The 25931-nt window shown below is 43.2% G+C and overlaps 4 protein-coding genes across 11 annotated transcripts in view; 3 read left to right on the forward strand and 1 right to left on the reverse strand.

Annotated features, from left to right (window-relative positions):
- The window catches only part of KIF2A (kinesin family member 2A), a 58619-nt gene extending 55594 nt beyond the window's left edge, over nt 1-3025 (forward strand). For all 5 annotated transcript variants that reach the window (XM_054808792.1, XM_054808793.1, XM_054808795.1 and 2 more), the window contains one exon: nt 2123-3025. In XM_054808792.1, the coding sequence (XP_054664767.1) occupies nt 2123-2208 (86 nt within the window). In that variant the 3' untranslated portion in view covers nt 2209-3025. The remainder of the gene's footprint in view (nt 1-2122) is intronic.
- An 829-nt stretch (nt 3026-3854) lies between these two features.
- DIMT1 (DIM1 rRNA methyltransferase and ribosome maturation factor) lies at nt 3855-13125 on the reverse strand. Its single transcript, XM_054808800.1, has 12 exons — nt 11676-13125; nt 11300-11373; nt 10771-10857; nt 10325-10386; nt 10126-10219; nt 9987-10036; nt 9025-9148; nt 8825-8917; nt 8008-8072; nt 7640-7703; nt 7037-7143; nt 3855-6274 (listed from the first exon to the last, which is right to left on the reverse strand). Exons 1-12 carry the CDS (start codon nt 11734-11736, stop codon nt 6232-6234), a joined length of 924 nt encoding a protein of 307 aa, XP_054664775.1. The 5' UTR covers nt 11737-13125; the 3' UTR covers nt 3855-6231.
- On the forward strand, nt 11735-14429 carry LOC129199335 (sterile alpha motif domain-containing protein 1-like). The gene is made up of 3 exons (XM_054809649.1): nt 11735-11994; nt 13104-13625; nt 14354-14429. Exons 1-3 carry the CDS (start codon nt 11735-11737, stop codon nt 14355-14357), a joined length of 786 nt encoding a protein of 261 aa, XP_054665624.1. The 3' UTR covers nt 14358-14429.
- Nucleotides 14368-25931, forward strand: part of IPO11 (importin 11) — a 93814-nt gene continuing 82250 nt past the window's right edge. For 2 of the 4 annotated variants that reach the window (XM_054808788.1, XM_054808791.1), the window contains exons 1-3: nt 17679-17790; nt 23249-23332; nt 23619-23762. In XM_054808788.1, coding sequence (XP_054664763.1) covers nt 23625-23762 — 138 coding nt within the window. In that variant the 5' untranslated portion in view covers nt 17679-17790; nt 23249-23332; nt 23619-23624. Of the gene's footprint in view, nt 14430-17678; nt 17791-23248; nt 23333-23618; nt 23763-25931 lie in introns of those variants that run through there. The other 2 variants (XM_054808790.1, XM_054808789.1) reach the window with 2 other exon arrangements.

Consider the following 25931-nt stretch of genomic DNA (forward strand, 5'->3'; position numbering starts at 1 on the left):
GACTGTGCTTAAGAGTGGCATCGAGCTCTGAGTAGCTTGGTCGTTAGCTTACTTTTTTCTTCAGCAGCCTTTCTGTCTGAATTTTGTCAGCCTCTCTTTGTGCCAAAAATTGCCTCTTCCACTTCTCTTCTAAAATCAGCTTGTCAGCTTGGTACCTCATGGAGATGATTTTTTTATTTTAGTGTCTGTAACTATTTAGACTACAGGAGACATGCTATACTGGTAAAAATTCAAGTGTGGGGTTGAGTGCTGAGGGGTGGGGGTATTTTTTTTTTTCTTTTATTCCTGTGTGGTGGGTTGACCCTGGCTGGAGGCCAGGTGCCCCCCAAAGCTGTTCTATCACTCCCCTCCTCAGCTGCACAGGGGAGAGGAAAACAGAACGAAAGGCTCCTGGGCCGAGATAAGGGCAGGGAGAGATCACTCACCAGTTACTGTCAGGGGCAAAACAGGCTCAACTCGGGAAAATTAACTTAATTTATTACCAATCAAATCAGAGTAATGAGAAATAAAACCAAATCCTAAAACACCTCCCCCCACCCCTCCCTTCTTCCCAGGCTCAACTTCACTCCCCATTTCTCTCCCTCCTCCCTGCCAGTGGCACAGGGGGACGGGGAATGGGGGTTGTGGTCAGTTCATCACACGGTGTCTCTGCCGCTCCTTCCTCCTCAGGGGGAGGACTCCTCACACTCTGCCCCTGCTCCAGCCTGGGGTCCCTCCCATGGGAGACAGTCCTCCACCAACTTCTCCAGCGTGAGTCCTTCCCATGGGCTGCAGTTCTTCACCAACTGCTCCAGCGTGGGTCCCTTCCACGGGGTGCAGCCCTTCAGGAGCAAACTGCTCCAGCGTGGGTCCCCCACAGGGTCACCAGTCCTGCCAGCAAACCTGCCCTGGCGTGGGCTCCTCTCTCCGTGGGGCCACAGGTCCTGCCAGGAGCCTGCTCCAGCGTGGGCTTCCCATGGGGTCACAGCCTCCTTTGGGCATACACCTGCTCCGGCTTGGGGTCCTCCATGGGCTGTAGGTGGAATCTGTGCTGCACCATGGACCTCCATGTGCTGCAGGGGGACAGCCTGCCTCACCATGGTCTTCTCCATGGGCTGCAGGAGAATCTCTGCTCTGGTGCCTGGAGCACCTCCTCCCCCTCCTTCTGCACTGACCTTGGTGTCTGCAGGATTGTTCCTCTCACATCTTCTCACTCCTCTGGCTGCAAAAACTGCTCCTAGATCATTTTGGGTTTTTTTGCCTTCTTAGCTACGTTACCCCAGAGGCACTACCAATGTGGCTGATGGGCTCGGCCTTGGCCGGCAGCAGGTCCATCTTGGAGCCGGCTGGCATTGGCTCTGTTGGACCTGGGGGAAGCTTCTGGCAGTTCTTGCAGAAGCCACCCCTGTAGCCTCCCCACTACCAAAACCTTGCCATGCAAACCCAATACATCTTGTCACTCTGGGACTGACATTTTTATGCTGTCACTTTGGTTTCCTTCTTCCCATTCTTGGACATATACTAGGGAATGGAGGAAGACAGGAATAGAAATATGAAAGGATGACACACTTCCTTTCTCAGGTTTCTCCCATTGTTTTATAGTTAGGAAATGAATGATGCATTATCTATTTATGGTGATTAACTTCCAAAATTTAATCACAAATGCTTTTCATCTTCATAGAAAAACAGGGGGGAAGTAGAATTTACTCTGCTGGGTTTTAGAATGTACGGAAGTGACTCATCGTACACTGAATGCAATTTTGTGTGCCTCTAAGGATGGTTTGGATAGTGCTGGGAAGGAAAAGGATGTATGTGGTGTGTATCTCCCAATACTCTGTAAGTGAGGAGCAGAATTTAAGTGTGAGCAGGTTACATGCTGGGAATGCAATTATACAGTTTCCAACCCTGTCCTGCCTAGAGACAGGGGTAGCATCTAAGAAGGGACTAAGTTGCTAAGCAACTTGTTTGTGTGGTGAGTATGGAATTTAGGCTTATCTCAATCCCCCTGTAGCTCAGCATCAGCTATTTTTGTAGAGGAATGTTCTTTGTTGTGCATTGGGGCTGGCATGCGGAGCATCAAGGGCTTTCAAGATCTGTATTGAGCACAGGCACATCAGTACTCATTCTCTCTTTTTCATTAAAGATAAAGTGAAATCTTTCCGGGCAGCTCTACAAGAGGAGGAACAGGCCAGTAAACAGATCAACCCGAAAAGACCACGTGCCCTTTGAAACAGGCCTTTGCTGCTAAAGGAATCCACGAACCCGTACTGCTGTAGCACATATTTGTTACAAAACCCAGTGGCCGTAAGAACTCAACTACTTGAAAGTGTAAAAACATTAGAAATGTCTGTGGAAATGTCCTGTTTCTTATTCACTGAATGACATAATCAGTTTTGTGTGAAATGCTCCTATGATGTCTGCAAAATGCTTCTAGACCAGACGGCACAACTATGCAGGGTTCAGATCTGTGAAGCACTTTGTTTAAAGTATTTCATTTATTCAAATTGTGATTTTATGATTGGAAATATTTGCCATGTTTTTAATAATGAAGTAAAACTGTGGCCATTAAAAAGTCACAGTATTTCCTTTTGACTACGTTCAGTTTTGTTACAGAGACCAGCTGTGCAGTTTTAAATTGTGTTTGCGTGCATGCACACCTCACTAGTGGTTGTACATAACTTCTCTTCTACAGACAGCTGTGCTTACCTCTTCCCATTCTGTGCCTTGATGAAGGCTACTTAACCCTAAACATCATCTTTTTGAAGCACAGCCTTAATAAACAACATTCCTTACTTGTCAATATGAATTACTTTTAGTGTGTGTACATTTTTAATGTTTTTTTTTTTTTTGTGGCTGGTTTCATTTCACAGGATGTGCCATATTATTTGCAAGAGCTGTTGGAGTGGACAAACAGCTGGGCATTCCATCCTCCTTGTAAAAAAAATCTGGAATTTAGATTTATTTGAATACCATAAAGAATGGTTATATAATTCTAGCATTTTCTCTGTATGGAAAAAAAAAACAAACCACAGAACAAAAAAACAAATATAAATTAGTTGATGTATAATAAAGGGTAATGTTTAAGTACTGAGGAGAGTTGTATCTTAGGATAATGCAGATATACAGTATGTGGTATGGTGTGATAATACTGTCAGAGTAAAGGTACGATCTGACCTCTGCGTTATCCTCTGGAGAGGGTAACTGTCAAAGTTCAGGGATCCAGCTAAATACATACAAATTGGCCTTTCACATACTGTCAAAATTTGATGCATGACAAACTTACATGTACATTAACCGTAGTTTGCAGGTAGTTTGAATAGCTCTGTTACTTTGAAAAAAAATAGCTAATACCTATTTTTCCCTTTGTACAGTGCCAGCAGCTGAAAAGTGGGCTGAAATTGCATCATTTGAGGATTTTGCACAATACCTCTACCTAGTGCTGATAGAAATCACACGAGTACCTGAATTCTTACAAATGGCACCCTGTGTATCAGCACTTTTTAGGTGGTGGCACTCAAGTTTTATTTTTTGCAAGTCAGTATCCAAAAAAGATTGACCTTTCATGTAAGAACTTCTTGTCAAATGAAGAATTGTAGACCTCTCTAGTTCTCCCTGTTTCCAGGAGTTCCTATCAGCAGACTTTCTCTTGGAGCTGTTTAAAAATTACATTTGGAATACAAGCCTGTTTGTTTGTGTCAGGCCTGGAGGAAAATAAAGGGAATGCAATGAAAAGAGAGTTAAATGAGCCAGGAATTCTTGTAGTGTTTAATGTTTGTATCTGCCACAGGAAGGCAGAGTATGGGAAGCTCTTGTCCCATTATGGTTTAAAAAAAAAAAAAAATCCTGTGTGTAAACATGAAGACTGAAACAATGTAGATTTTACATAATGTGTTTAATAAATTAAGCTATTAAATGAAATACAGATGAGAATTTACTTCTGTGAAAGTTCTGTTTTGCTTTGGGGAGGGTTTCACTTTATGGGCACATTGGAGTTACACTTTTGAAAAGGCCTCTGATCTCAGAGTGAATACTTACTTCTGGAGCTAGCTCTTCTGTACTAATTTGTCATACAGGAGGAAGTTCCCCAGAGCATTGTCTTGACTTTAGTTTTGCAGCAGGTCTTAAAGGAAACACCACACATCTTTCTGAGCGTTTAAGAATGTTGCCCATCAGAGTTAAAAGAAAAAAAAAATGGAATAGAAGGCAGCAGCTTTTGTTGGCAGGTGATAGTACACATTACTGTGTAATACCCGGGGGTTTCTTTGAAGCTGCTCTAGAGAAATCTTAACTTTGTAAAATGCCTCTGAAGATTGAGACACCCTATGTGAGAAACAGTGGTTTCCCTACTATGCCTCCATGCAGGCCTGGAGCCACGACCAGGCTGTGGTTCGCAGTGGGTACCAGAGGACAGGAGGCACAGAGGCAGGCAGATTTCAGCAGCTTCTTACTAAGCCTTGTAAGTGATGCATCCTGTCAGGCAGCAGATGCAAATTGTGTCTGCGGCAGGGGGGGCTGTTTATAGCAGGCTGTCTCTTAAGGTCAGCTCTACACTCATACTGAAGCAGCGACAATCAAGATAAACTGATAGGGCTGGTTATGGCACTCAAATTCCTGTAGCCCATTGCTGTGATGGCACTGCAATGACTTGAACAGGACTCAGACAAGTCTGCTTGATTCCTGTCCTGTAAAATGAAAGCATTTAGGAAATGTGACACAGATCTTCAGCACTTGTTCCTTCTGTATTAGTCTGAGCATACTGCCGTGGCTACTCATTCATAAATTGGCTCTATATGCAGTGAAGCAGCACTAGAATCATTAAATTATAAAATAAATGGGCAATTCAATTCCAAGACAACCTCTCAGGATGCCTGCAAAGTCAAGTGCATATTTCTGTACGTACTTCTGAATGACTGACTTTTCAACTGACATTGGAGAAGTTATATCTTGGAGGAGTTTTTGCTAATTGGCCTCTTCTCCTCTGGAAATACTCAAAACCCACCTGGATGTGATCCTGTGCAACCAGCTCTAGGTGATCCTGCTTTAGCAGGGGGGTTGGACTAGACGATCTCTAGAGGTCCCTTCCAACCCCCACCATTCTGTGAATCTAGGAATCTCCACTTAATGTGGTCTTATGGATAAAAATATGCTGTACATGAAAGAAGTGACTTATGGTAGTTCATACACAGCATCACACCTTCACCCCTGCGTGATGTTACAGAGTTAACAGTTACTATTTTCCTGACTTGTAAGGCAGACCAAAGTGGATTTTTCTTTTGACAGCTGCTCTGCAGAGGTAATGCAAACCTCCTTGGGAAAACTCTGCCTTGTCCTTAACAACAAATACACATAATCCAAACTCCATTAAGACACTTCAGTAAATCTTTCTGCCAGGACACAGGCATGCATTGCTGTAAGACTCACTGAAAGCTTTGCTGTCAGCTAAAAACTCCTCCTTGCCTGGAAGGGTGAAGTAGTTTTCTTATAAACAAACATAGCTGCCTGAATTAACAGCTGGCAAAAACCCCTTTGTCTATGCTTTGAGCACTGGCCCATTGGTAGTTTTCTGCTGGTTCCTACAGTGGCTTCACTGCAATAAGGAGAGGGTAAAGGAGACGACACTGGTAGTTTCAAGTATCTCAATGTTTTTGTAAATGATACCAAGCCTACAAAATAAATGTTCTTGTTTCTGAGAAACAGTTACTGGGCTTTCTCCAAGAGAAGATCATTACTAACAGGCTTGGAATGTGAGTAGCTACCAGAGGATAAATGGAAGACGGGCATTTCAAATCAAAAGGAAGTGTTTAAATATACTTTAAAACCAAAAAAACCCCTACGAAACAAATGGAACGACTACAACTCTGTTTTTGCTGCCCAGACCAAACTTAGAGGTTGTACTGTTGAGTATTGTGCAAGAATATACTGAGGTGAAGTCCATGATCAGAGAACACAGATTTCAATTCCCCAGCAGCATCAATCCACCTTAGTGGGTATATTTAAAAATACACTGTCATGTGGAAGTCCAGCACCTCACTTCAGTCATGAAAGAATTTATCGCTTTTAAAACACAGAGCAGCAGTTTCTTGCCTACTGTCTGCGATAACATTGCATGTAAGGTTTGATTAAGAACCAGAGTGCATACAGTGTGTTCCAGTCAATGCTTTTGCAAGAAGAGCTTGCCCCATTGCAGTCACTCTCACTCAGGTAAGACTTCGGTGACAAAATACAGAACATCTTTCATTCTTCGAGTAGAATCTATGAGAAATGGATGCCTTCTGAATTGAAGCCATGCAGCAGTCTGAAAGAGTGAAATATTTATGTTACCATTTCAATGCTTTATACTTCAGCTTAAGGCATTTCTAAGACATGCTGGCTGGCAAAGAACGTACAAAAATAGCATAAAAGCAGCCATCGCTGTTCAACTGCCATAAAGAATTGTTACCAATCTTGAACTAGAAGTTATTAGTGAATTTGCTATCTATCTTAGACTTGCAGGTATGTTTTCAGTGCAGTTAGTTATATTGCATCCTACCAGGTTTACTATGTTTCTTTAAAGAGCAGTAGCTGTATTAATTGTCACACTGAGAAACAGCTGGGAATTTTTATCTTAAATTAGGGGAGGATTCATGCTGCCACTTAAATTTTAACTGACCAGAAGAGCGGAATATAGCAGTTAACTACTCGAATTTCCAAATTATGCTATAGACTATGGCCTGATCCTCAAGACAGAGAAGGGCTGTGTAAGTCTCCAGGGAAATTATAATAACCAATTCTATTATTAATGCCATTTTTAGAGGAGACATAGAAGGGTCTAGTAACACAAACAGCAGAAATAGGGGCCTTTACCTAGTTGCTTCTCAATACTGTAAGCAGCAGTTAAAACATATATAAGGTTTAAGCGTTTGTTCACGTTCAAGACTGGAAGCAAGGAGTGTCTGGTATTTAGAGGAAAACAGTAACTATTCCTGTGCAACCCAATACTAATCTGGGTTACACAGGTACAGATGCAGACAGAATTTGAAGCAGCTTAAAAGGAAGGCATGAAGAGAAAAAAAAATACCTAATGAAATCATCTATATCCATTGAACGGGCTCGTTTTTCAGAGTATCCTGTATTTTTTAGGACCGTCTGTATTTTCTCTGCAATTTTGAAGTTTTCAGGGATTTCCTGTCAATGGAAAATAGGCATCAAATTCATTTTCTATTCGCAGCATAGAAGAAGGTTCATTTAAATAATCTCTTCTTTTCCTGCTTTTAGAATAGTTCTTGTTTCAAGTGATAGAAATAAGTTGTATTTTTTCTTGTATGGATTACTGTATTCTTCTATTCTTGTATCTGAATTTTTATACCTCAGCTCATTCACTATAAATGAAGCACAACAGTATTGCTAAGCAGATACAAAAAGTTTTCATATTAGATTTTTACTAGATTAGTAAAAGTCCTTGAGACATGTACAGCCAATATATGAATAACATACTCAGCTTTTTCACTGTAATTTAGTGACCCTTTCAGATTTTTCTCTAAGAAAAATCGTCCCTCCCCCAAACTCTCTTGGAAAAAAACTTTTTAACATGTTAAGCTTTTCAATGTTAATTTTTTTACTCTTATGCAGTATGTAGGTCACAGTACACAGAAATAGAATTTAATTTATTAAAGGATCTTACTGTATTATGTAAGGAACAATGAATTCGGTAATTATGATCCAGCAACTGCTCTACAGCACTTGACCTGAAAGAAATAAAAGTTTAGAATGAAAATTGAGCTGTAACTGTTTTTCGGGTTTTTTTACTTGATTGGTTGTTAATCTTTATTATAAAAACCTGTAACAACTACACAGAACTGTTCTTTTTAAATAGCTGCCTAGTTTTCCTCTAAAAGAAAAAACTTGTGCTCTCAGTATAAATCCTCCATTGTGGTTTATCCCAGACTGTGCTGGCATGCATATAACACTGCTCTGCATTTGGACAAAGAAATGGCTAACTGGATAGGCTCTCAAACTTTGAAAAGATTTCCTTTAATAGAAGTTACTTACTTAAATGCTGCAGACAGTGTCTTGTTTTTCCTAACGAAGGCTATCCTTACCAGACCATCCCACTCCTGAAATTAAAAATTACAGATTTACAGAAAGGCACAGCTACTACAAACAAGAACAGTCACTACTGACAATTTCACAATACTGAACACAAAGAAAAATATTCCAGGAAAGTATCTTTCTAAACATTACAAAACCAGTCCTGTCTTGGACAAAGCAATACAAACAGAGAGGAAAATACTTTACCCACAAAAACCTTTGAATTGTTCTTTTTCGTGTCTAGGCATTATTGGCCAGATCTTATGTGCTAAGGAGGCGCATACTTGGAAGAAAATCTGGCTAACTTTGGGCCAGGCTGAAATGGTCTTGAAGGTCAAAGCATTTTAAAAATTAACTTTGAGAATACAATACTGTAATGCCTATCTTCTGAGATTATACACGCTCATCTGAAGATAAGACTTCTCGTAGATACTCCTTTGATCATAACCAACAAAGTCATCAGCCAGAAGAGTTTCTGGGAGATATAAACCACGATGGAAAGGGACATTATTACTAGCAACTCTCCAACTGACATGGAGATGATACCCCAGTCTTGTCAGAAATACCGTAAACAAAGCTGCACCCGCATTGATGGTGGCACAGTCAGGTAACAAGACTGATCAATACAGGAATGAGTATTTTGGAATTACGTAAATGCCATTTTTATGATTAGCTGGTATGTAATAGTGAAAACACAGCACGTGGAACTAAGTAATAAGTAAAAAGAAAAATGAAATTAATTATTATCGCTAGTATGTCACTAGAGTATACAACTCACCTGGAAGTTGATAGGTGGTGGTGGGTTCTTTGGCTCTATTCTGACCACGCTGGATTCAACTTTGGGAGGAGGCCTGAAGTTGTTCTTTCCAACCTGTTAGGAGAAGTCAGGCAGCTGTATGAATAACCAGCAAATCCTCACATTCCTAGAAACATTCCTCGATCTTTGATAGCTCTGTTAGCTAATGCAGAATGACATACCTTCATCAGATGGTCCACTCGAGCTAATAACTGAGTATTAATAGAGAGTCTGCAGTACAGTTTTGTTCCTGGTTTTGCAACCAAACGGAGGGCAAATTCCCTTTGAAACATAAGTATTGCACACCTGAGAAACAACAGAAATGAGAAAATGAATTCTAAATAATCAACTTTTACATCAAAATCCAACTAAAACACTTGGAAAACACAGGATTTGCCTCAGCGCGTACAAGCAATAAAGGTTTGTCATAAACAAAGCCTGCCTTAATTAGCTCAGAGCGTGTTAAAAAAACCCCAAACAACAAAAAACAAACAGAAAACTGGTGAAACCATCTAATTCTCCTTAAAGCTACAACAGAATTTGATTATTTATACTGCTAAATGGATCAGGATCAAAGAGACAGAGGGTAATCTCAGAGTTTTGTGCCTAACAAATAACTTTGAATAATTCTATAATGTGTCCTTCAAATCCAAACTCTCTAGCTCCAAAAACTGACCAGTAATGCCACTAACTTTAGTGTTTCAGTGAGAGAAATCAAGAACTGCTGACATACTGAACAAGACAGGGAAGTACCTGGGCAGTTATATTTTTGGACCAGACACGGGAAGTGTCTTGGCTTTGATCCTACCTTTTCCACCCTTCCTTTCTAAGGTAGGACAGCATTTGAAATGGTACAATGCCCTACTTATCCCTGGAATAACACATAGTTACAATACTAGTGTAAAGAGGTGCAAGTCCTGTTTTCACCAGCTGGATACTCACTGATGCCAAGACTAAATTTTCTCCTTGTGCTCGATTCATTAATTTCCAGGCACTGGTAATTTTCATATTACAGGCAAATTTTGGTGCAGCTCTGATCCATCAAACTGATATTTTAAGAACTAAAAAAATTTTATTTGGGAATATTTTAAAAACTTTTTTTTTTCTCCTATCAGGTAATACAGAGCTCTGTTCTTCCACATACCTGAAAAAAGGTCTATGAAGCAACAACTTGAAAACAAAAGGTGAAGAAATCTGAGGAGAAGAGTAATAGCATTAGTATAATTTCTGGGCAATTATACTTTAAAAAGAAAAAAAGTTTTGCCATGTTGTTTAGTCCATACCTGGTAAGGCAAGTTAGCCACACATGCATCAAAGAACGGTAAGTCTGTTTTCAAGACATCTCCAACCTTGATTTCAAGTTTGTTTGCAAGACACCTGGGGGAAAATATACTGTGGTTATCCTCAGAGAAGCATGTTGCCAAAGTTTTTGCCAATGCAACTCCACTACAAGTGCTCGCTATTTCCACAGTTGATACTTACGTGCCCTGGACTCTCTTCTGAAGTTCACCAACAAGTCTAGGATCAATTTCACAAGCAATAACCTGAAAACAAAGTATAAAATTGCAACTTTATACAACTCCTCCTAACTGGGATTAAAATTTCAATTGGAAAAAACCCGTGTATCTATTGCTAGAGGTTTAAATAATTCCTAAAAATTCCCTCTTAGGCTATGCACCTTCCTCCCTCCCCCTGCCAAACTTGCAAGCCTTACCACGTAAATGGTTAACAACAATACAGTTTGATAAAACTGTACGAGACTTAGATGAACAGCTGAAAACTCACTGGAATTATGCTAATGTAAAGAAAAATACCCATACAGTAATTCTACTTATTTGAATCAAGCAGATGAAGATCCTTCTGTCTGCCATAGTCTAAGCCACAATGTGGTTAGAGCTTGGGAAGGTGGGGAGGAAATTGGCACTTACTTTTTTCACTTTCTCTAACATCTTTACTGTCAGGTTACCGGTTCCAGGGCCTACTTCCAGAATGACATCTGTGCGTCGCAGGGCAGCCTAAGAACAAGTGGCATTTCAGTTGTTTTTCTAGAACCGATTCAAGTGATCACTTAATTTTTAAATGAAAGGTACTGGCAGCTCAGTAAAAATCGGCTAGCAGAGGAACGTGAAAGGGACGAGTGGGAAATGGTGAGAACAAGAACGTCTTAAAGCTAATGTATGAGAGATCTTTGGCCAAGTGTAGAAAAATAAGCAAGCAGCCACGTGTATTAAGAAAAGGCAGCAATATAAAGACAGTAACTGCAGCAGAGAAGGAAGGTGCCCCCACAACCACAGAAAGGGCAGATTCGGGGCAGAGCCCGGTGCATCAGGACACGCGTTCCCAGGGCACTCGGGCAGCCCTGCCCGGCGCAGCGGAGCCGCTGCACCGCGATCCCCGAGCTGCTCCCGCTCAGCTGCCGCCTGCCCAGCGGCGGTGCCCGCCCGCTCCGCCAGCCACCTTCTCGATGATGCTGTTGACGACGAGGGGGTTCTTCAGTATGTGCTGGCCGGCCCCGGTGTTGAAGCGGATGCCTAGGGCAGACAGCGGCGTTACTCCGGCTGCAAGCGCACCCCGCGGAAACGCGACGGATGAGCACTTAGGTTTTTCTCTGCCGCCGGCGTTCACGCTTCTCCCAGCTCAAACCGCGCTCCCAGCCGGGAGATACCCTCCCCCGGGCCCCCGCCGGGACCGCTCCCAGCACCCAGGCGTCCCCCGAACAAGAGCAAGCGCAGGCCGCGCTCGGAGAACAGGCCCAGGCCCAGGCCCAGGCCCAGGTCCAGGCCCCAGCCTCCGTTCCCGGGGGCGCCGCCGCTCAACCCGACCCAGCACTCACCGGTAGCGCGGCCCTCCTGGCGCTCCTGCCGCGGCCGCTTCCCCGCCCGCACCTTGGGCATGGCGGCCACCGGCCCGGCCCCGCTCCTCGCGCACGTGCCGCGCGGGACCACAACTCCCGACCAGCACCGCGGCCAGAACGCGGCACGGGAGGGGAGGGGCGGGGCGCCGCTGCGCACAGCGCCCCCCAGCGGGCCGGCGGTGTGTCCGGGCCGCGCGCCAGTGACACCGGGGCTCTGCGGGAAGGGGCGGCGGGAGCGGGGCCTGGTGTCCCCTGGAGAAGCAAGGCGCACCCGAAGCGAGCTCCCGCACAGCAGCAGGTGCGCGTCGCGGCTGCGTCACCCCGCTCGGTTAAAACCGGCGCAGCTGCACGGCTGGAAACGGAGCACGTGGCGTCAGAGCCCCTTTATTCTAAGTTGCCGGGAGAATAGACTCCTCCTCGGGAGGAGTTAGGAGGCAGAGTGCCAAAATGCGGGAATGTAACACGGCCCTAACGTCATGCAGAATGACAGCATGCCTTCCTAGCTAAATGCACGTTATTTAACGAAGCGCAGGTGGGGACTCGGTTGCTTTGGCTGTTTGGGCGTGCGTGTATCGCCGTGCGGTGAGGCGCGGTGCTGGGACAGACGTAAATGACCCGGGCCGATACCGGTTCCAGGTGGCCGGGGATGAGCAGAAGGCAGGACAAACGGCGGGAGGGGAAACAGTCAACACTTTTTGTTTGGTTGGGGTTTTTTTGTTTGTTTGTTTGTTTGTTTTTTTTAAGAGGGTTTTCTCCGGGTCAGGATATTCAGCATTACGCCGTTGTATATACACAGCTGGAGTCGTTTCTTCTCTCAGGAGTCCCGGAGGGATCTCCCCGTTCCAGTACCCACCATCTAAAGCAAACCTTGCGTTTCAACCTTGAGCAAATTATTTCAACGGTGATTCTCAGCAATTTCTGCTGATGAGGCAACAGGATGCTTTAACGCGCTAACTCCGTATGGCACAAACGGTCGGTCAGTTCATAGCCTGGAGCTGTGTTGGGTCACGCAGTCATTCGCTGCCGCCGGTACGCAGGGCGGGCGCTGCCTGCCGCCGAGCCCGAGCGCTGTGACGGCCGAGAACGGCCCCCGCGGCGGGGCCGCGCTTGCACGCGCCAGCTCCTCACCCGGCTGCAGCCCGCGGGCCTCACGGGGCACGTTCCCTGTCCGTTGTTCCCCAAAACCAGCAAACGAAACCCGAGTTACTCAGCGCCAGACGCCTGACTCGGCGTAAAATGATGTATGAATGTTAATACCGTACGTCTCTGCTGCAGCCCCTGGAGACCCTTCTCCCCGCCAAACGCCATCAGCGAAACTGTCAAACGTTTACATCTTCCTCAGCCGTTTTCAGCTGCCCGCACGCCGAACCCGCCAGGAGAGAGCCGCTGCCCCGGCCTGACGTGAAGTACAGGCAGGAAGCAGCAACGCACGGCCGCCGGGGAAGCCCGGCAGTACCGTCATCATTCTCAAACCGGGAACCGCCGCCACCTCGGCCCGAAGCGTGCAGGCCGCGCGCCGGTGACGTCTCCCGGCGGGCCTGAGGCGAGCGGCTCGCGCACCCCACGGGCCGCCGTGAGGCTTCGGCTCGCCCCCCAGGGACGGTTGACAGCGGGGAAGCCGCTGACGTCAAGGGAAGCCGCTGACGTAGGCGGCGCCGCGCGCCAGGCACCCCGCCCACAGCCGCTCGAGCCTCCGCCCCCTGCGGAGGAAAAGGCACGCGGCGGCCCCCACGCCAGTCCCGCCATCCGACGGCGCGCCGTGGGGAGAGCGGGCGGCGTGTCGCTAGGTATTGACGTCACGGCGGCGCGCCGGGGGAGGCGGGGTGCCGCAGAGGCAGCAGCTGGTCGCGGCTCGTGGCGCGAGCTTCGGAACAAGCGGGGGTCTCGCGCGCCCGCCCCGCCCGCGCGCGGCGCCGGCAGCCGCCAGCGGTGAGCCGCCGCCCGGGGGCTGCTGTCCGGGGCCCTCCCGCCACCGCGGGCCGCGCTGCCGGGACCCGGGCGGGGGGGAGTAGGCTGCGAGCTGCCGCCCCGGCGTGGCGGGCGGCCTCCCGCCTCTCTCGGCGCGCTGGGCGGGGGGGCTGGTGGCGCGACGCGGAGCCGGTTGGTGCTGGTCCCGGGAGGGCTGCCGGGACGGGCGCCTCGCCTCGCAGGCGGGAGGGTAGGCCCGGGGCGGGAGGGAGACGGGGAAAAGCGGCTTCAGCCTAGAACAAGGCAGCGCTCGGGGGAAGCAGCCCCCGAGTTGCAGCGCAGCGGGCGGAGCTGCGCTCCCTCACCCGCGTGGGCTGCGGTTCCACCTCTGGCTTTCCGTTGGCGCAGCGTGGAGCCGTTCCGTGCCAGCGCGGCGGGGCTCTTGCGTTCCGTGTCATCGTCTGTCCTGGCTTCGTTAGACCGCCGGCGATAAGGCAGCCCGGCTTCATGGTTTTTTGCTGTTTGGCAGTGGCAAAGCGCATTCTCGGAGTCAGAGGAAAACTCTTGCCTAATTCTAGGGAACTATTTCCTAGTGTCTCCTTTAAACAGTTTTCAGTAGGGGTGGAATTGACGGGAAGGCGTCAGAGGAATACGAGGTGTTAGGCTGCACGGTTTGTTGGCAGAACTTCCTTTTCATATGAAAGGGCAAGTGTTGGCCCTAATTAAAGGTGCTTATTTTCTTCCCACAGGTAGAAGAACAGCAGTTCGAGTTGTACTGTAAAGCAGATTCTTCCCCAAAACAAAGGCAGGGTCAGTGCAGCAGTGGTGAGTTATTTCCTCACATTGTTACCTTGGAAGACAACAACGTGTAAAATACGAGGACGTGGCCCCTAAATGCAGTACTGATGCTGCTTACTGTTTCTGCCTCTGTTCACCTTGCTTCCTGTGTCTCATGGATGAAGTGATGTCTGTAATGTATTTGCCACGGCTTTCAAATTAATATTCACAATATGTGAGAACTCGCTCAATCTTTAGAAATAGCATATTCCCTGTGGGTTTTGGTTTCTTGAAACTTCATTTCAACACCAGTTTTTTTCATTGCTGTCTGCTTTTCTTCCCTCATTCTTTCATTGTACCATTCTGCAGAAGGACATTTAGTACCATATGTATAAATGATGTAATAAAGTTTTTTGTTACCCAAGTTTTACATATAAAAATGTAGAACTCTGTCATCAGAAGCAGGCTTTAACTGTGGTTAAACTGAGATGGTTCAAAGCTGTTTCAGAGCATGAGGGTAGACTGAAACTTCCATTTCTGTTTCAGCTGTTGCACACGAGTTTGTTATAAAGGGTCCTATCATATCTCTTTGAAAATCTATTAAAGTTAGGTGAACTAGGAAGAAATTAAAGGAATGAGATTGGTCTTGTGAGATTGGCCATCCTATAAGCTTACTATTAAACATGAAAAATATTCTGTTGTCTCTATATCCCTTCAGCTTTTTCTATGTCATCAATACTTAACCCTGTGACAGAGTTTCTTTTGAGTTATATGCAAGCAAATCCTTGGAATAGTCCCACTGTCATTTTTTTTTTTACTTCCTGTTCTTTGAGTTAGGAGCTCTCAGTTTGGTGCTTTCCATTTCACCTGAAACACCATTCTTCTCAATATTTTTAATGTAATCTGACTTAACTCCCTTAATATTATTATCAGCCTTGCTCACTGCTGTCCTGTATTCCTGTCTTCTTCTTTGGTCTTTGTTTTTTTTAATCTTTTGTGTCTTCTGCATGCTGACTTTTTTCAGACCTGAGTTTTAGTTTCAATGTTGTGTTTTAGTGAAAATAAATTTGTAGAAATTCTATTCCTGTATTTCTGTCAGTAGTAGTATGGGAGAAAATCCCCTGTAACTCTTTCCTATTTAGACGTTTTTATTTGTCATCTTTACTGTGGCTTAAATTAGGCAAAGCATAGACAGCCTTGTTAATAGATTTATTTTTCTTTATGTAAATTGTTTTTGAATAATCTCAGTAATGACTAACATTAGTCATTGTAGTGATTGCGGTCATTAGTGTAGTCATTAGTGGTTTTAAGTAGTACCTTGAATAGCCAGGATACTGGCAGTTCTTTTGGGTTTACTGCTCAGTAGAAATACCAACATATGGCATGATTGATACAGGTACTATAATGTTAGAAAAGAGACTCACCGGAAAGTCTATAGAAGGCTGGAGAGGCTACCAACTGTTCCTGAAGTTGACAGTATCATTAAAAGCATTGCTAATATGTCATAGTGATATTGATATGAATGCTATTGTTTTGTTACTTGTTTCAGAAGGTGACCCATAAGTGTTTCTTGCAGCTTTTCAGAACAGAAACTTTATTTTTCCTGTCTTCCTCAAAGACACTTACGAGGAGGACAGAGTCAAACATTTCTTGTCAGCAGATTATAGAACTAATAAATAACTATAAAGCTACAAACTGCAGCTTGGGAGGTTCAAGTAAAAACTTAAGACTGTCTTTTCCAGCACATTTGTTTTAAGGAAGTTAGTTGTAAGTGTCTAAGAAGTCTTCCCTTAGCTTCCACTTTACTAAACAAGTCCTCAACCTCTCCTCATAGGTAATTTGCTTTAGACCCCAGACCATCTTAGCAGCTGTGGCCTCTCTCCAATTTCTCCACATCTTTCTTGAACTGAGGAAAGGGAGAACTATGATGACAAAATTGAAGACAGTATTCTAGAAACAGTCTCTGATACTGCTGAGTAAAGGAGGGTAACGTCCCTAGAGCTGCTTACTGCATTCCTCTTAAAGTAGCCCAGTATGTATTTGCATTATCAGTGAGAACACACTGTATGTTGGGTGATATATTACCATTTTCTTTCCTTCTCATTTCAGAGAATCTTAACTGAATCCATTCTTGCAGCTCATTACAGTGGAAAAGAATTTATTGAATTCCTAACAAAAAATAACAGAAAAGTACAGAATTAATTGCTTGGATATGAGTTGTTATACTGCATTTTGTGAAGTCCAGAAAAAGTGAAGTGTGGAGGCATTTACTGATGAAATCTTTTGCTTTGTTCCCTTGCAGATGTATAGCAGTCCTTCATTTGTTTTCATAGCTGACGTGATTTTAGAATTTGGATGCATTTCAGTGTTATGGGAAGAGTACCTGGATACTCTTTTGCCTCTATCAAAAGGATTGACTACTCAGGAAGAACATTAAGCCAGTATGGCAGAACATTTAAGAGACTTTGAATATTCTCTGAAGTAAACTCTGTGTGCAGATACTTCCTTAGAAAGGGAATTAAAGAATGAAGAGTAGAACAGAAGTGAGTCTTGCATTTTTGCATGTGAAAGGAGATGAAGGAGTTCAGGAGTGGGAATGTAAGTGCAGGACGTTGGATGGTAATGATGAAGAGCTGGTGTTGGTGCTTGTGGTTTCTGAAGACACCATCTGATTGTGCTGAGGGGATGGCATTTGATGTGTTGCTTATCTTCTAGGTGTAACTGAGTGGGGTTTTTTCCCCGCCAACTGAGACTTGAGAATATGGTGTTGTCTCAGTTCCGTGCATATTCAGTGGGATCCTGGAGAGCAGCTTTTCCTTGTTGTGAGTGATTAGGCTCTTTTCCCTCACACAAGAAGAAATTCCAGCATGACAATAGGGCCATGCTTGGATTTGCAGCTGACAGTATTGAATGTTTTCTAATTGAAGGAATTTCTTTTTCTTCCTCCCTCACCCAATGTCTGCTCCTTAGTTATGATAGCAATGGGTATGAACCACAGAAAAGCAGCAGAAAGCAAACAACATTTCTGAAATTGCTCCATTTTTATTGTGAAGACACAGTCTGAGATTAGTAAGTAAAGATGGGAAACATTAACCTTACCCAGTGATCAAACTTGGAAATTCTGGCTGTTGTGACTTGAAGTGCAGACCCTGCCTTCCTTCTGAGAAAATGTTGCTTGTAAGGTTGACAGGCTCTACCAGCATTTCTATACACACCTGTGAAGATGGCAGCTATTTAATACTCACCTCCTCTGTTTCATCTTTAGTCTTGTAGGACTTGTTCAACAGTGAGCTAAGCTCTAGAAGTACCTCACAGACTGTGGAGAAAATCCTAGTCCCTGTGATGTAACCTGCATATGATGTAACCCGTGTCCCTCTGCTGTGCAACAGAAAAGCCTGATTTGTAAGAGGTGAATGAAAATTGTCTCTATCCCACAATATTGGAGCCAATATTCATGGGTCTTTGCTGTTCTGTGGGGTTTAGGAGTGTCTGTTTGTCCTCTGTGTAGATTACGATCTGAAGAGGTCCTGACCCAGCAGTTAAAAAAAAAAGAAAAAAAAGGAGGGTAGTGGGGGGGGGGGTCACAGCAAATTAAGATTTGAGAGTTCTGGGTTTAAACTCCTAAAGTACAGCTGTGTTCTGTCTACAGGAATTGATTGCACAAAGGTATCTGTACACAACAGTAATTAAAACTGTGTTTTGGGAGGATCTCATTAACATGAGATATGAGCTGATGCTCTCAATGAGTCAATCATCTTTACAGAGTGCGTGCAGAGGATAAGTTTGCAATAGAAATCCTGTAAGGAGAGACTTTGTCAGAGTTGAAATTGCCTGTTAGGACCTGAGCCTGTGATGGCTCGACGCTGTGAGAAGTCCCGTATCCCTCCATCCTCCCCATGCCGCTTCTGGTGTCTGTGGAACAGTGCACTCAGATGGCTTGGCTTTTTGGCTTCAATTTTTTTGTCCCATTCCATTATCCTGTCATGTTTTGGCCTTGTGGAGGCAATTATTAAGTTGACTCTGTCATAATATGCACGTTTCCTCTACGTTCACTTTGCATTTTGATAAGACAGAGAAGCAAAAGAAGATTGATACACAGGATTAGATCCCAGGAAATTGGGGTTTCTTACATTTAGGAATTAGCTTTACTTGAGAGTTCTCTAGCTGACAGGAGTGCTGAAGCCATCTTGAAGGCATGCTATTGTTTCGTTTTTCTGTATCCGAATCTGGTAATTGATTGTTTCTAATTTTTTAAGATTTAAGAAAAAAATTGCTTTTTTTTCCACTCTAGCGTTAAGAATTATTTTTGTGGGGAAAAAGAGGGTTGCTAATATCACTGCGTTGCATTTTGCTGGAAAGGGAGATCCCTAAAAGCGGCTACTGGTTCACTCTTATGGTACTGATAAGCACCCTAGTATAAAGTCATGAATTTCCCCATAGTAGTCATAATGTTGATTAAAATTGCAGTTTGGCAAACACCTTAAGCAGGCATGAGCCAGCACTGCATGAAGCAGCAGTGCATCTATTTGCTGCACAGTGAAGAAGCTGCTTGCATGTGTTTTGCCTGCCTCTCTATGCCCAGCACATTCAGTTGTCTAGCAGCGTGGTGTGGATATGACTGGGGAGCTTACTCCAAACAAAAAACTCTGCGTTTTCCCGAATCCCTCCAGCTTCAGGTATTTAAGGGGTGCAGGGACAAGCAGGGGGTCATGCTATTTGTTTTGGTGACCATACCTAATTAAATCAGTGTAACTTCTTTGTAGCTAGCTTAAACTGCAAAATCAAGTTTGGTGCGTAAGGATTTGTTTGAAATAGGTTTGGGGTTTTTTTTCCTTTTCACTTCTTAAAAAAAGGAAAATAATTGTAAAAAATAAGACTGTAGTGACTTATGAGAAGAAAGCAGAAACAGTTTAGAGGAATTTCTTAAATGTAAAAGCAGTGGACAGCTGCTTGGTCTGTATGGGTTCTGATAGTAGGTTTGCAATGGACTTTGCAAAATCCCAGCCATGATGAAGATTATTGCCATTTGTGCATCTTGCCATTTGTATTTGCTATACACGGATGTTTTTCCAGTTAATTTTTTGCCATCCAAATCACACAGAATATACTGCTTCCTGAAATATTTTACATTATTTATAAACTTTATCTAAAAGTTGCCCCATCTTCAGGGAGTTTATTATTTTTATCTTCAATTTTATTTTTCTTGGAATAGCCTCATCCAGTGTTGTGTGAGGACTGTTGTCTACATGGGGTCAAAAAGCAACTGTGCAAATTCATGGAAGACTAAATCTCTTGAGGGCTATTCAGTTTAAATTCCCTGTGTCTTACTAGGAAATCCTTCAACCACAGTTTTCTGCAGGATGGGATTATTCGTAAATATCACTAGAAGATTGTCCTCACCTGGGCATCTACTGTGGTCTTTGGCAGAGACGGAACACTGGGTTAAATTAACTTTTGTTCTGACCTGCTAAAGTTGGTTTGGCTTTTCTCGGGGTTTTTTTGAGCAGCAATAGCTGCTCCAGTTTTTAAATGAAAATACAAACTTTTTCAAGAATGAGAAGCATTAATAAAACAAGTTTTGTGAATATTTCTTTTTTATTTTTGTGTTGTTGTTGTCTTTAGACCTGCCAACTAATTATTTTGAAATAAAAATGAAAAAAAGCCTTGCGGGTTTTGTTTGTACTGTACTAATTTTAGTAAGTAAGTCTTCTGATGAAAACTGTTCTAGGTGAAGTATATAAATTTTTAGTAGAAGCACCATTCCCTCCTGTTCTGTGTCAGATTTGAATGTAGCTGAGAAATAATTTAATTTAGCTGATCTTAGTTTTGTAGTGTGAAATCAGTTGTTACATGAATGCTCCATAATCCATTTTTTTCCTCTCAAACATGTCCTTGCAATGAATCTTTAGCACAGATCTGGGTATGCGCTGCAGATTCACTGTTGCTACACGTGCAGTTTTCCTATGGCAACTCATTATTTGGAGAACATTGTTCAGCAAAAGGCCTAAAATCAGCTTCTCTGAAGTTAACAAAGTTATTTATCACTTTGTTTACACACACATGCTCTGCCAGCTTACTAACTTTCAGAAGTTCTCTCTTTTTTGGTTTTCGTCTGGTAATCAAACTGATGGCCTGCTATACTTTTAGTTCGATTGGTGCTTCAGATTTATACTTTATCAGGTCTTGTTTGAGAATGTAAGATAAGACTATTTCTTTTGAAAGTAATTAATTTGACTTCTGAATGGAAATAAATGAAAACTTCATAACATGAAGTGTAGCTTTGATCCTGCAGGAATTGAGCCATGATTTCCTCCTTAGTGCAAAGTCTACACCTACTTTTGTTATGTTTTTTCTCGTATCCTTCCTTTCCTCTCTCCCTTTACTTCACTACCATTTTTAGGTGCTCTGAAATTTTGTTTAGGTCTACTAGGTACTTCCGTGCTAAGGTATTTATACCAGAAAAATCTGAAGATATCTTTTATTGCTGCTTTACTTGTGTATGCTTATTTTACTCAAGTTCATTGTGCTGTGAATATGGAGTTCCTGTTGTGATCCTTACAAGTTCACCCAGAGTTTTCCAGTGTTATCATTATGTTGCTGCTTCCTGGACAATTTTGGCTGTGCAATAATGAAGGCAGCCTAAGGTACTCAAGATATCAAAATATCTGCAAAAAAGAAGAAAGTTAAAGAGATTGCACCTTTTTAAAGACCTCTTTTTACTGCTTGTCCTGTCAACAACATTATGTACAAATTCATTACTCCATGATTATTTTTGATGGAAAAAGGAAGCGAGCAGGAGTTTTTAGTGTAACATCAAAGTCTTGCCTTGACATTGATTCTTTGTGCTGAGTGCTATTACACAGATGATAAACCAGTACCAGTTGGATTTTATAGTCTAAACTGGGGTCCTGGTCCCGTGGATATTAATAGTCTTCTGAGAAGAGAGCTGAGAATTTTAATGTTTGAGTTTCTCGTGCAAAGGTCTAATAATTGCAGGAGGAGAATCTGCAAATTGTTAAGGGTTGAAATGACTGACACAAGTAGATATGAAGAAATAGAAGGTAGATTAGTTTTGCAGGGTGAGGTGGGTTGACCTTGGCTGGCACCAGGTGCCTATCAAGCTGCTCTGTCACTCCTGGCTTCTCTACCTCTGGAGCACCACAGGGGGACGGGAAATGGGGGTTGTGGTCAGTTCATCACACGGTGTCTCTGCCACTCCTTCCTCCTCAGGGGGAGGACTCCTCACACTCTGCCCCTGCTCCAGCCTGCGGTCCCTCCCATGGGAGACAGTCCTCCACCAACTTCTCCAGCGTGAGTCCTTCCCATGGGCTGCAGTCCTTCACCAACTGCTCCAGCGTGGGTCCCTTCCACGGGGTGCAGCCCTTCAGGAACAGACTGCTCCAGCGTGGGTCCCCCCAGGGTCACCAGTCCTGCCAGCAAACCTGCTCCAGCGTGGGCTCCTCTTTCCATGGGGCCACAGGTCCTGCCAGGAGCCTGCTCCAGCATGGGCTTCCCATGGGGTCACAGCCTCCTTTGGGTGCCTCCACCTGCTCCGGTGTGGGGTCCTCAATGGGCTGCAGGTGGAATCTGTGCTGCACCATGGACCTCCATGGGCTGCAGGGGGACAGCCTGCCTCACCATGGTCTTCTCCAAGGGCTGCAGGGGAATCTCTGCTCCGGCACCTGGAGCACCTCCTCCCCCTCCTTCTTCACTGACCTGGGTGTCTGCAGAGTTGTTCCTCTCACATCTTCTCACTCCTCTCTCCTGCTGCAAAAACTGCTTGGGTTTTTTTTCCTTTTTTTTTTTTCCTTCTCAGCTATGTTATCCATGTAGCCCCCACTACCAAAACCTTGCCACACAAACCCAATACACAGTGCACTTAAAGTAGAGAGATAAAAAGATGCATCACTTGTAAAGTATAAAGCAGAGGTTGACCTACTTGTTCTGTTCAATTATTGCTGTAAAGAGAGATGTGATATTGTGGCTTACGGCTTTGAAGTACGCTTTCTTTAACCTCAAGACCTTAAATTTTTAGTCAGTTTTTGTTGAGGATGGTTGGAGACGTAAAGATTGAGAGTTCTTAGATTATTTTTTTTTTCTTTAAATTGTGCAGGGTTATTACTCGTATAAAGAGTTTTTAATCTTGTTGCTAGTTTTGTTGTTAAGATGGTTGTTTTTTCAAAAAATCAAAATTTTAAACCTGTGTCAGAATAAGATGTCACTTGTCTAGCTTTCTTGCCATCACTGTAAGAATTTTACACCTCAGGTTTTTTTTCCTGAAGGTTGGAAAAGTAACTTTTTTTTTTAGTGTTAAACAAAAGTAAATCCTCAAGCCTGTTTGAAGAGTAAATGTGCTTGGTTGTTTGTTTGGAAAACTTACATATACAAATATTTAATGTGCATTCGTATTACAAAAAGTTCACATAGGTTATAAACAAGTTTTTATAGACAGAAAACCAATTTTGTCAGACTTCATAGTTGCTTTTATATACATTTCTCTTGAATTTGTTTTAATGCTGCTTCTGTGGTCATTATAAATTAATCTCTGTCATCCAGAGAGCAATGTTTTCTTTTGTATGCAGTATAAGAATATTTATATTGGAAGTTAGGCAATTGGCATTCTTAGTTCAGCTGATTAGCATTTTATATGCTAAATAGATAATGAAGGAGCACAAATATATTGAGGAAAACTCAGTTTCATTTAGGACTCTGTGAAATGATAATTCATTCTCTTAATTGATATAAAATGTCTAGAGCAATTTTAATTGTAGAATTCAACTATCTGAAATGTGTCATTTTGTCTTTTGGGGGAAAAACTATTCAGAAAATATGAAAATGTTAATACTCTGCATCTTTGCCTCCTTCAGACAACCCCATGGTTTGCTCTGCCTACAGCTGAAGTCATCGCTAGTTGCAGTTTTGCTCTTAGTTTGCTGTGCTTCATAGGAGGGGTAAGTGGTTTAAAATCAAAATATTTCCCGTAATTCCTGAAATCTAGTAAATGGCCTTATAATGATAGACTTAGTGCTTGCTTTTTCTGCTGAGAGATTTCTGAAAGCAAAATAGTTTAATCACTGTGCCTTGACACTGCCTGTGAGTGGGTGTAATGCTGTCTTACACAATGTAGTCTAATGAAAAATGAGCGTGGGGTGTTTAGATAATATGAATGGAAAATACCTGTCTATATTTGCTGTCTTTTTTTTCTAAGCGTTTTTCTTCCTTTTTAAACGTTCTCAGATTTTCATGGATCTCAATAGTGCTAGCACTATTGTTTTGCAAGTCTTGACCCAAGCTACTAGTCAAGATACTGCAGTGTTGAAGCCAGCTGAGGAACAACTGAAGCAGTGGGAGACACAGCCAGGTTTTTATTCGGTGTTGTTGGTAAGATACAGTGGAAAAGCGCTATTAAGTAAACTTTGAGTAATTTGGAGTATGTGGCTCTCTAGAATACTGTTGAACCATGACCTCTGGCTGAGAAAAGCCTTGAGTCATCATGGTCCAGCTACTAGTGTCCTTCTGCTATGCAGTGGTAGGCATTGTCATCACTGTGTCTTAAAGCAGGATCTTTACCCAGACATTCAGGAGGAGGAGATGTCTTCTAGTGGCATGACGGGGTGGGCTCTTGTGCTAAACCTGTTGTTGGCCTGTTGTGGATTCTAGATAACAGAAGACCAAGAGGACCTTTGTCAAAGGAATTATCTTTACTACCCCATGAGGCAGGGACACTTGTATATATCAAGGCAATAATCACCTTGTCTTTATTCTGGAGGTGATGTATTATGACTTATTTCACAGAAGTTTCCCCATGCTTTTCATTGCACTAAGTTTGATACCCAGCTGGGATTGCTTTCCTTGTCAGTGGAGAGGGACTCCCAGGGACATTATCTGACTGGGCTGGTAGTGAGGTTCCTGAAATGGGAAAGGTGAATACTTCTAAAGGTGTTACGACCATTGATAAGATAAATGTTTTAATGTGGTGCAAGGTGATGAAAACATAGTCAAAGAGGGAGATCCAACTGTTTCAGAGAAGACGCTCAGAAGTTAAGAGTGTTGCAATTCTCAGATTCCTATGTGTACATTTGTAATAGTCTTAAAAACACAGATAAACTGCTTTTCCTACAAACATCTGTCTTCAGTGCGTAGGATGAATGACTTAGCATTGTGGAGTGACATGTTCTGTTCTCTGTAGACCCTGTGTTTCACTTGTTCGGAAGTTGAAGGCGAATCAGGGGATTTAGGGAATGGGGAAAAAATCTGACTTTTGAGCTATCAAACTGCGTTTTACTCACTGCCTTTGCCATACACCACAGTGTTTCTGTGGTGATAAATGATCTTGTTAGAAAACAGCAGAAATTGCCACTGACTGGTCATTCTTTATCTTCTGGATGTTTGCTGTGAGGGCTTACAGCTCAGGTTGTAAACAAGTTGAGCACTCACAGGTGTAACTGAATTTGATGTGAGTTAGTTTTAAATATAAGGGCTAAAAATGCAGGGTTTGAAAGGATCAAATACTGTTAATTCTCTTAACGTGGTTAAGTAGCCCGGTTTGGGGACACATCAGCCTTTCTTCAAGTGTGAAATATAAACAGTAATCTTCCAAACTAAATAGAAGTAGAGAATCTGTACTCCTTTGTTTGACTTGATTATGACGGGGGACTTCCTGGGAGAGAAGCTAGTTGGCATCTTCTTGGTGGAGCAGAAAAGGGTGGGGGGAAGCAGGTAATGATAAATGGAGAGTTGGCAAGACAGTTAATCTTTATGGGATATGGGAAATAATAACTTACTGTCAGGCACATTTTCCTCTGGGATGATCAGAATAGAGAAAATTCTGAAGAGCCATGAAACATACATCTTTGAATCTACAATTTTTAGTACGTAGTGGAGTTACTAATGTTAGTCTCTGTGCTTCTCTTTTGAAGGTGTTATGCATCTCTCTTTTGAAGAATAGAGCTGAAAAGCCAGAGATTGAGTGGCTGTTTTTGAAAAGCAACCTCTGTTCTTTACCAGCTGTATCAGTTTATGTATTGTTTAGTTCCATTCCTGTTATTTCTAGGACAGCATTAGAGTATTGTATGAAAAACTTTGTTTTGGTAAGCTCATACATAGATACAGAGTATATTGGGAAGCTCCTACATAGATACAGAATGTATATAGAGGTTTTGTTGGTTCTTGTGTAGATATCTTGGCCTCCTTGTTGCATTTCTTATCCAGGCTGGCTCTAGTTTTACGGTGTTTTGATTTGAGGAAGCTTTGCTTCCGCTGAATATTTTAGCAAGGAGGGGAATTGTAATTAGAAGGCTCAATGGAAGCTTCAGAACGAGTAGTTTTCTTTTTCCATATTTCCATTTGTTTTGCAATGCTTTTCACGGATATGAGGCTAAAGCGGTGTTTGAAGTTTCCTCTTTGTATTGTAAAATGCTTAAGTTGCATTGGGAAAGGTCAAATCTTTCAGAGATTCAGTCCTTCCTAAATGAGCTTCAGGAAGGGAAGATGTATTACATACAGATTCTTTTCATGTTGTGTGGTGTTTATCAGTGGGCTACAACCTTT

Source organism: Grus americana, chromosome Z (genome assembly GCF_028858705.1).
Source record: "Grus americana isolate bGruAme1 chromosome Z, bGruAme1.mat, whole genome shotgun sequence".
NCBI classification, from domain to species: Eukaryota; Metazoa; Chordata; class Aves; order Gruiformes; family Gruidae; genus Grus; species Grus americana.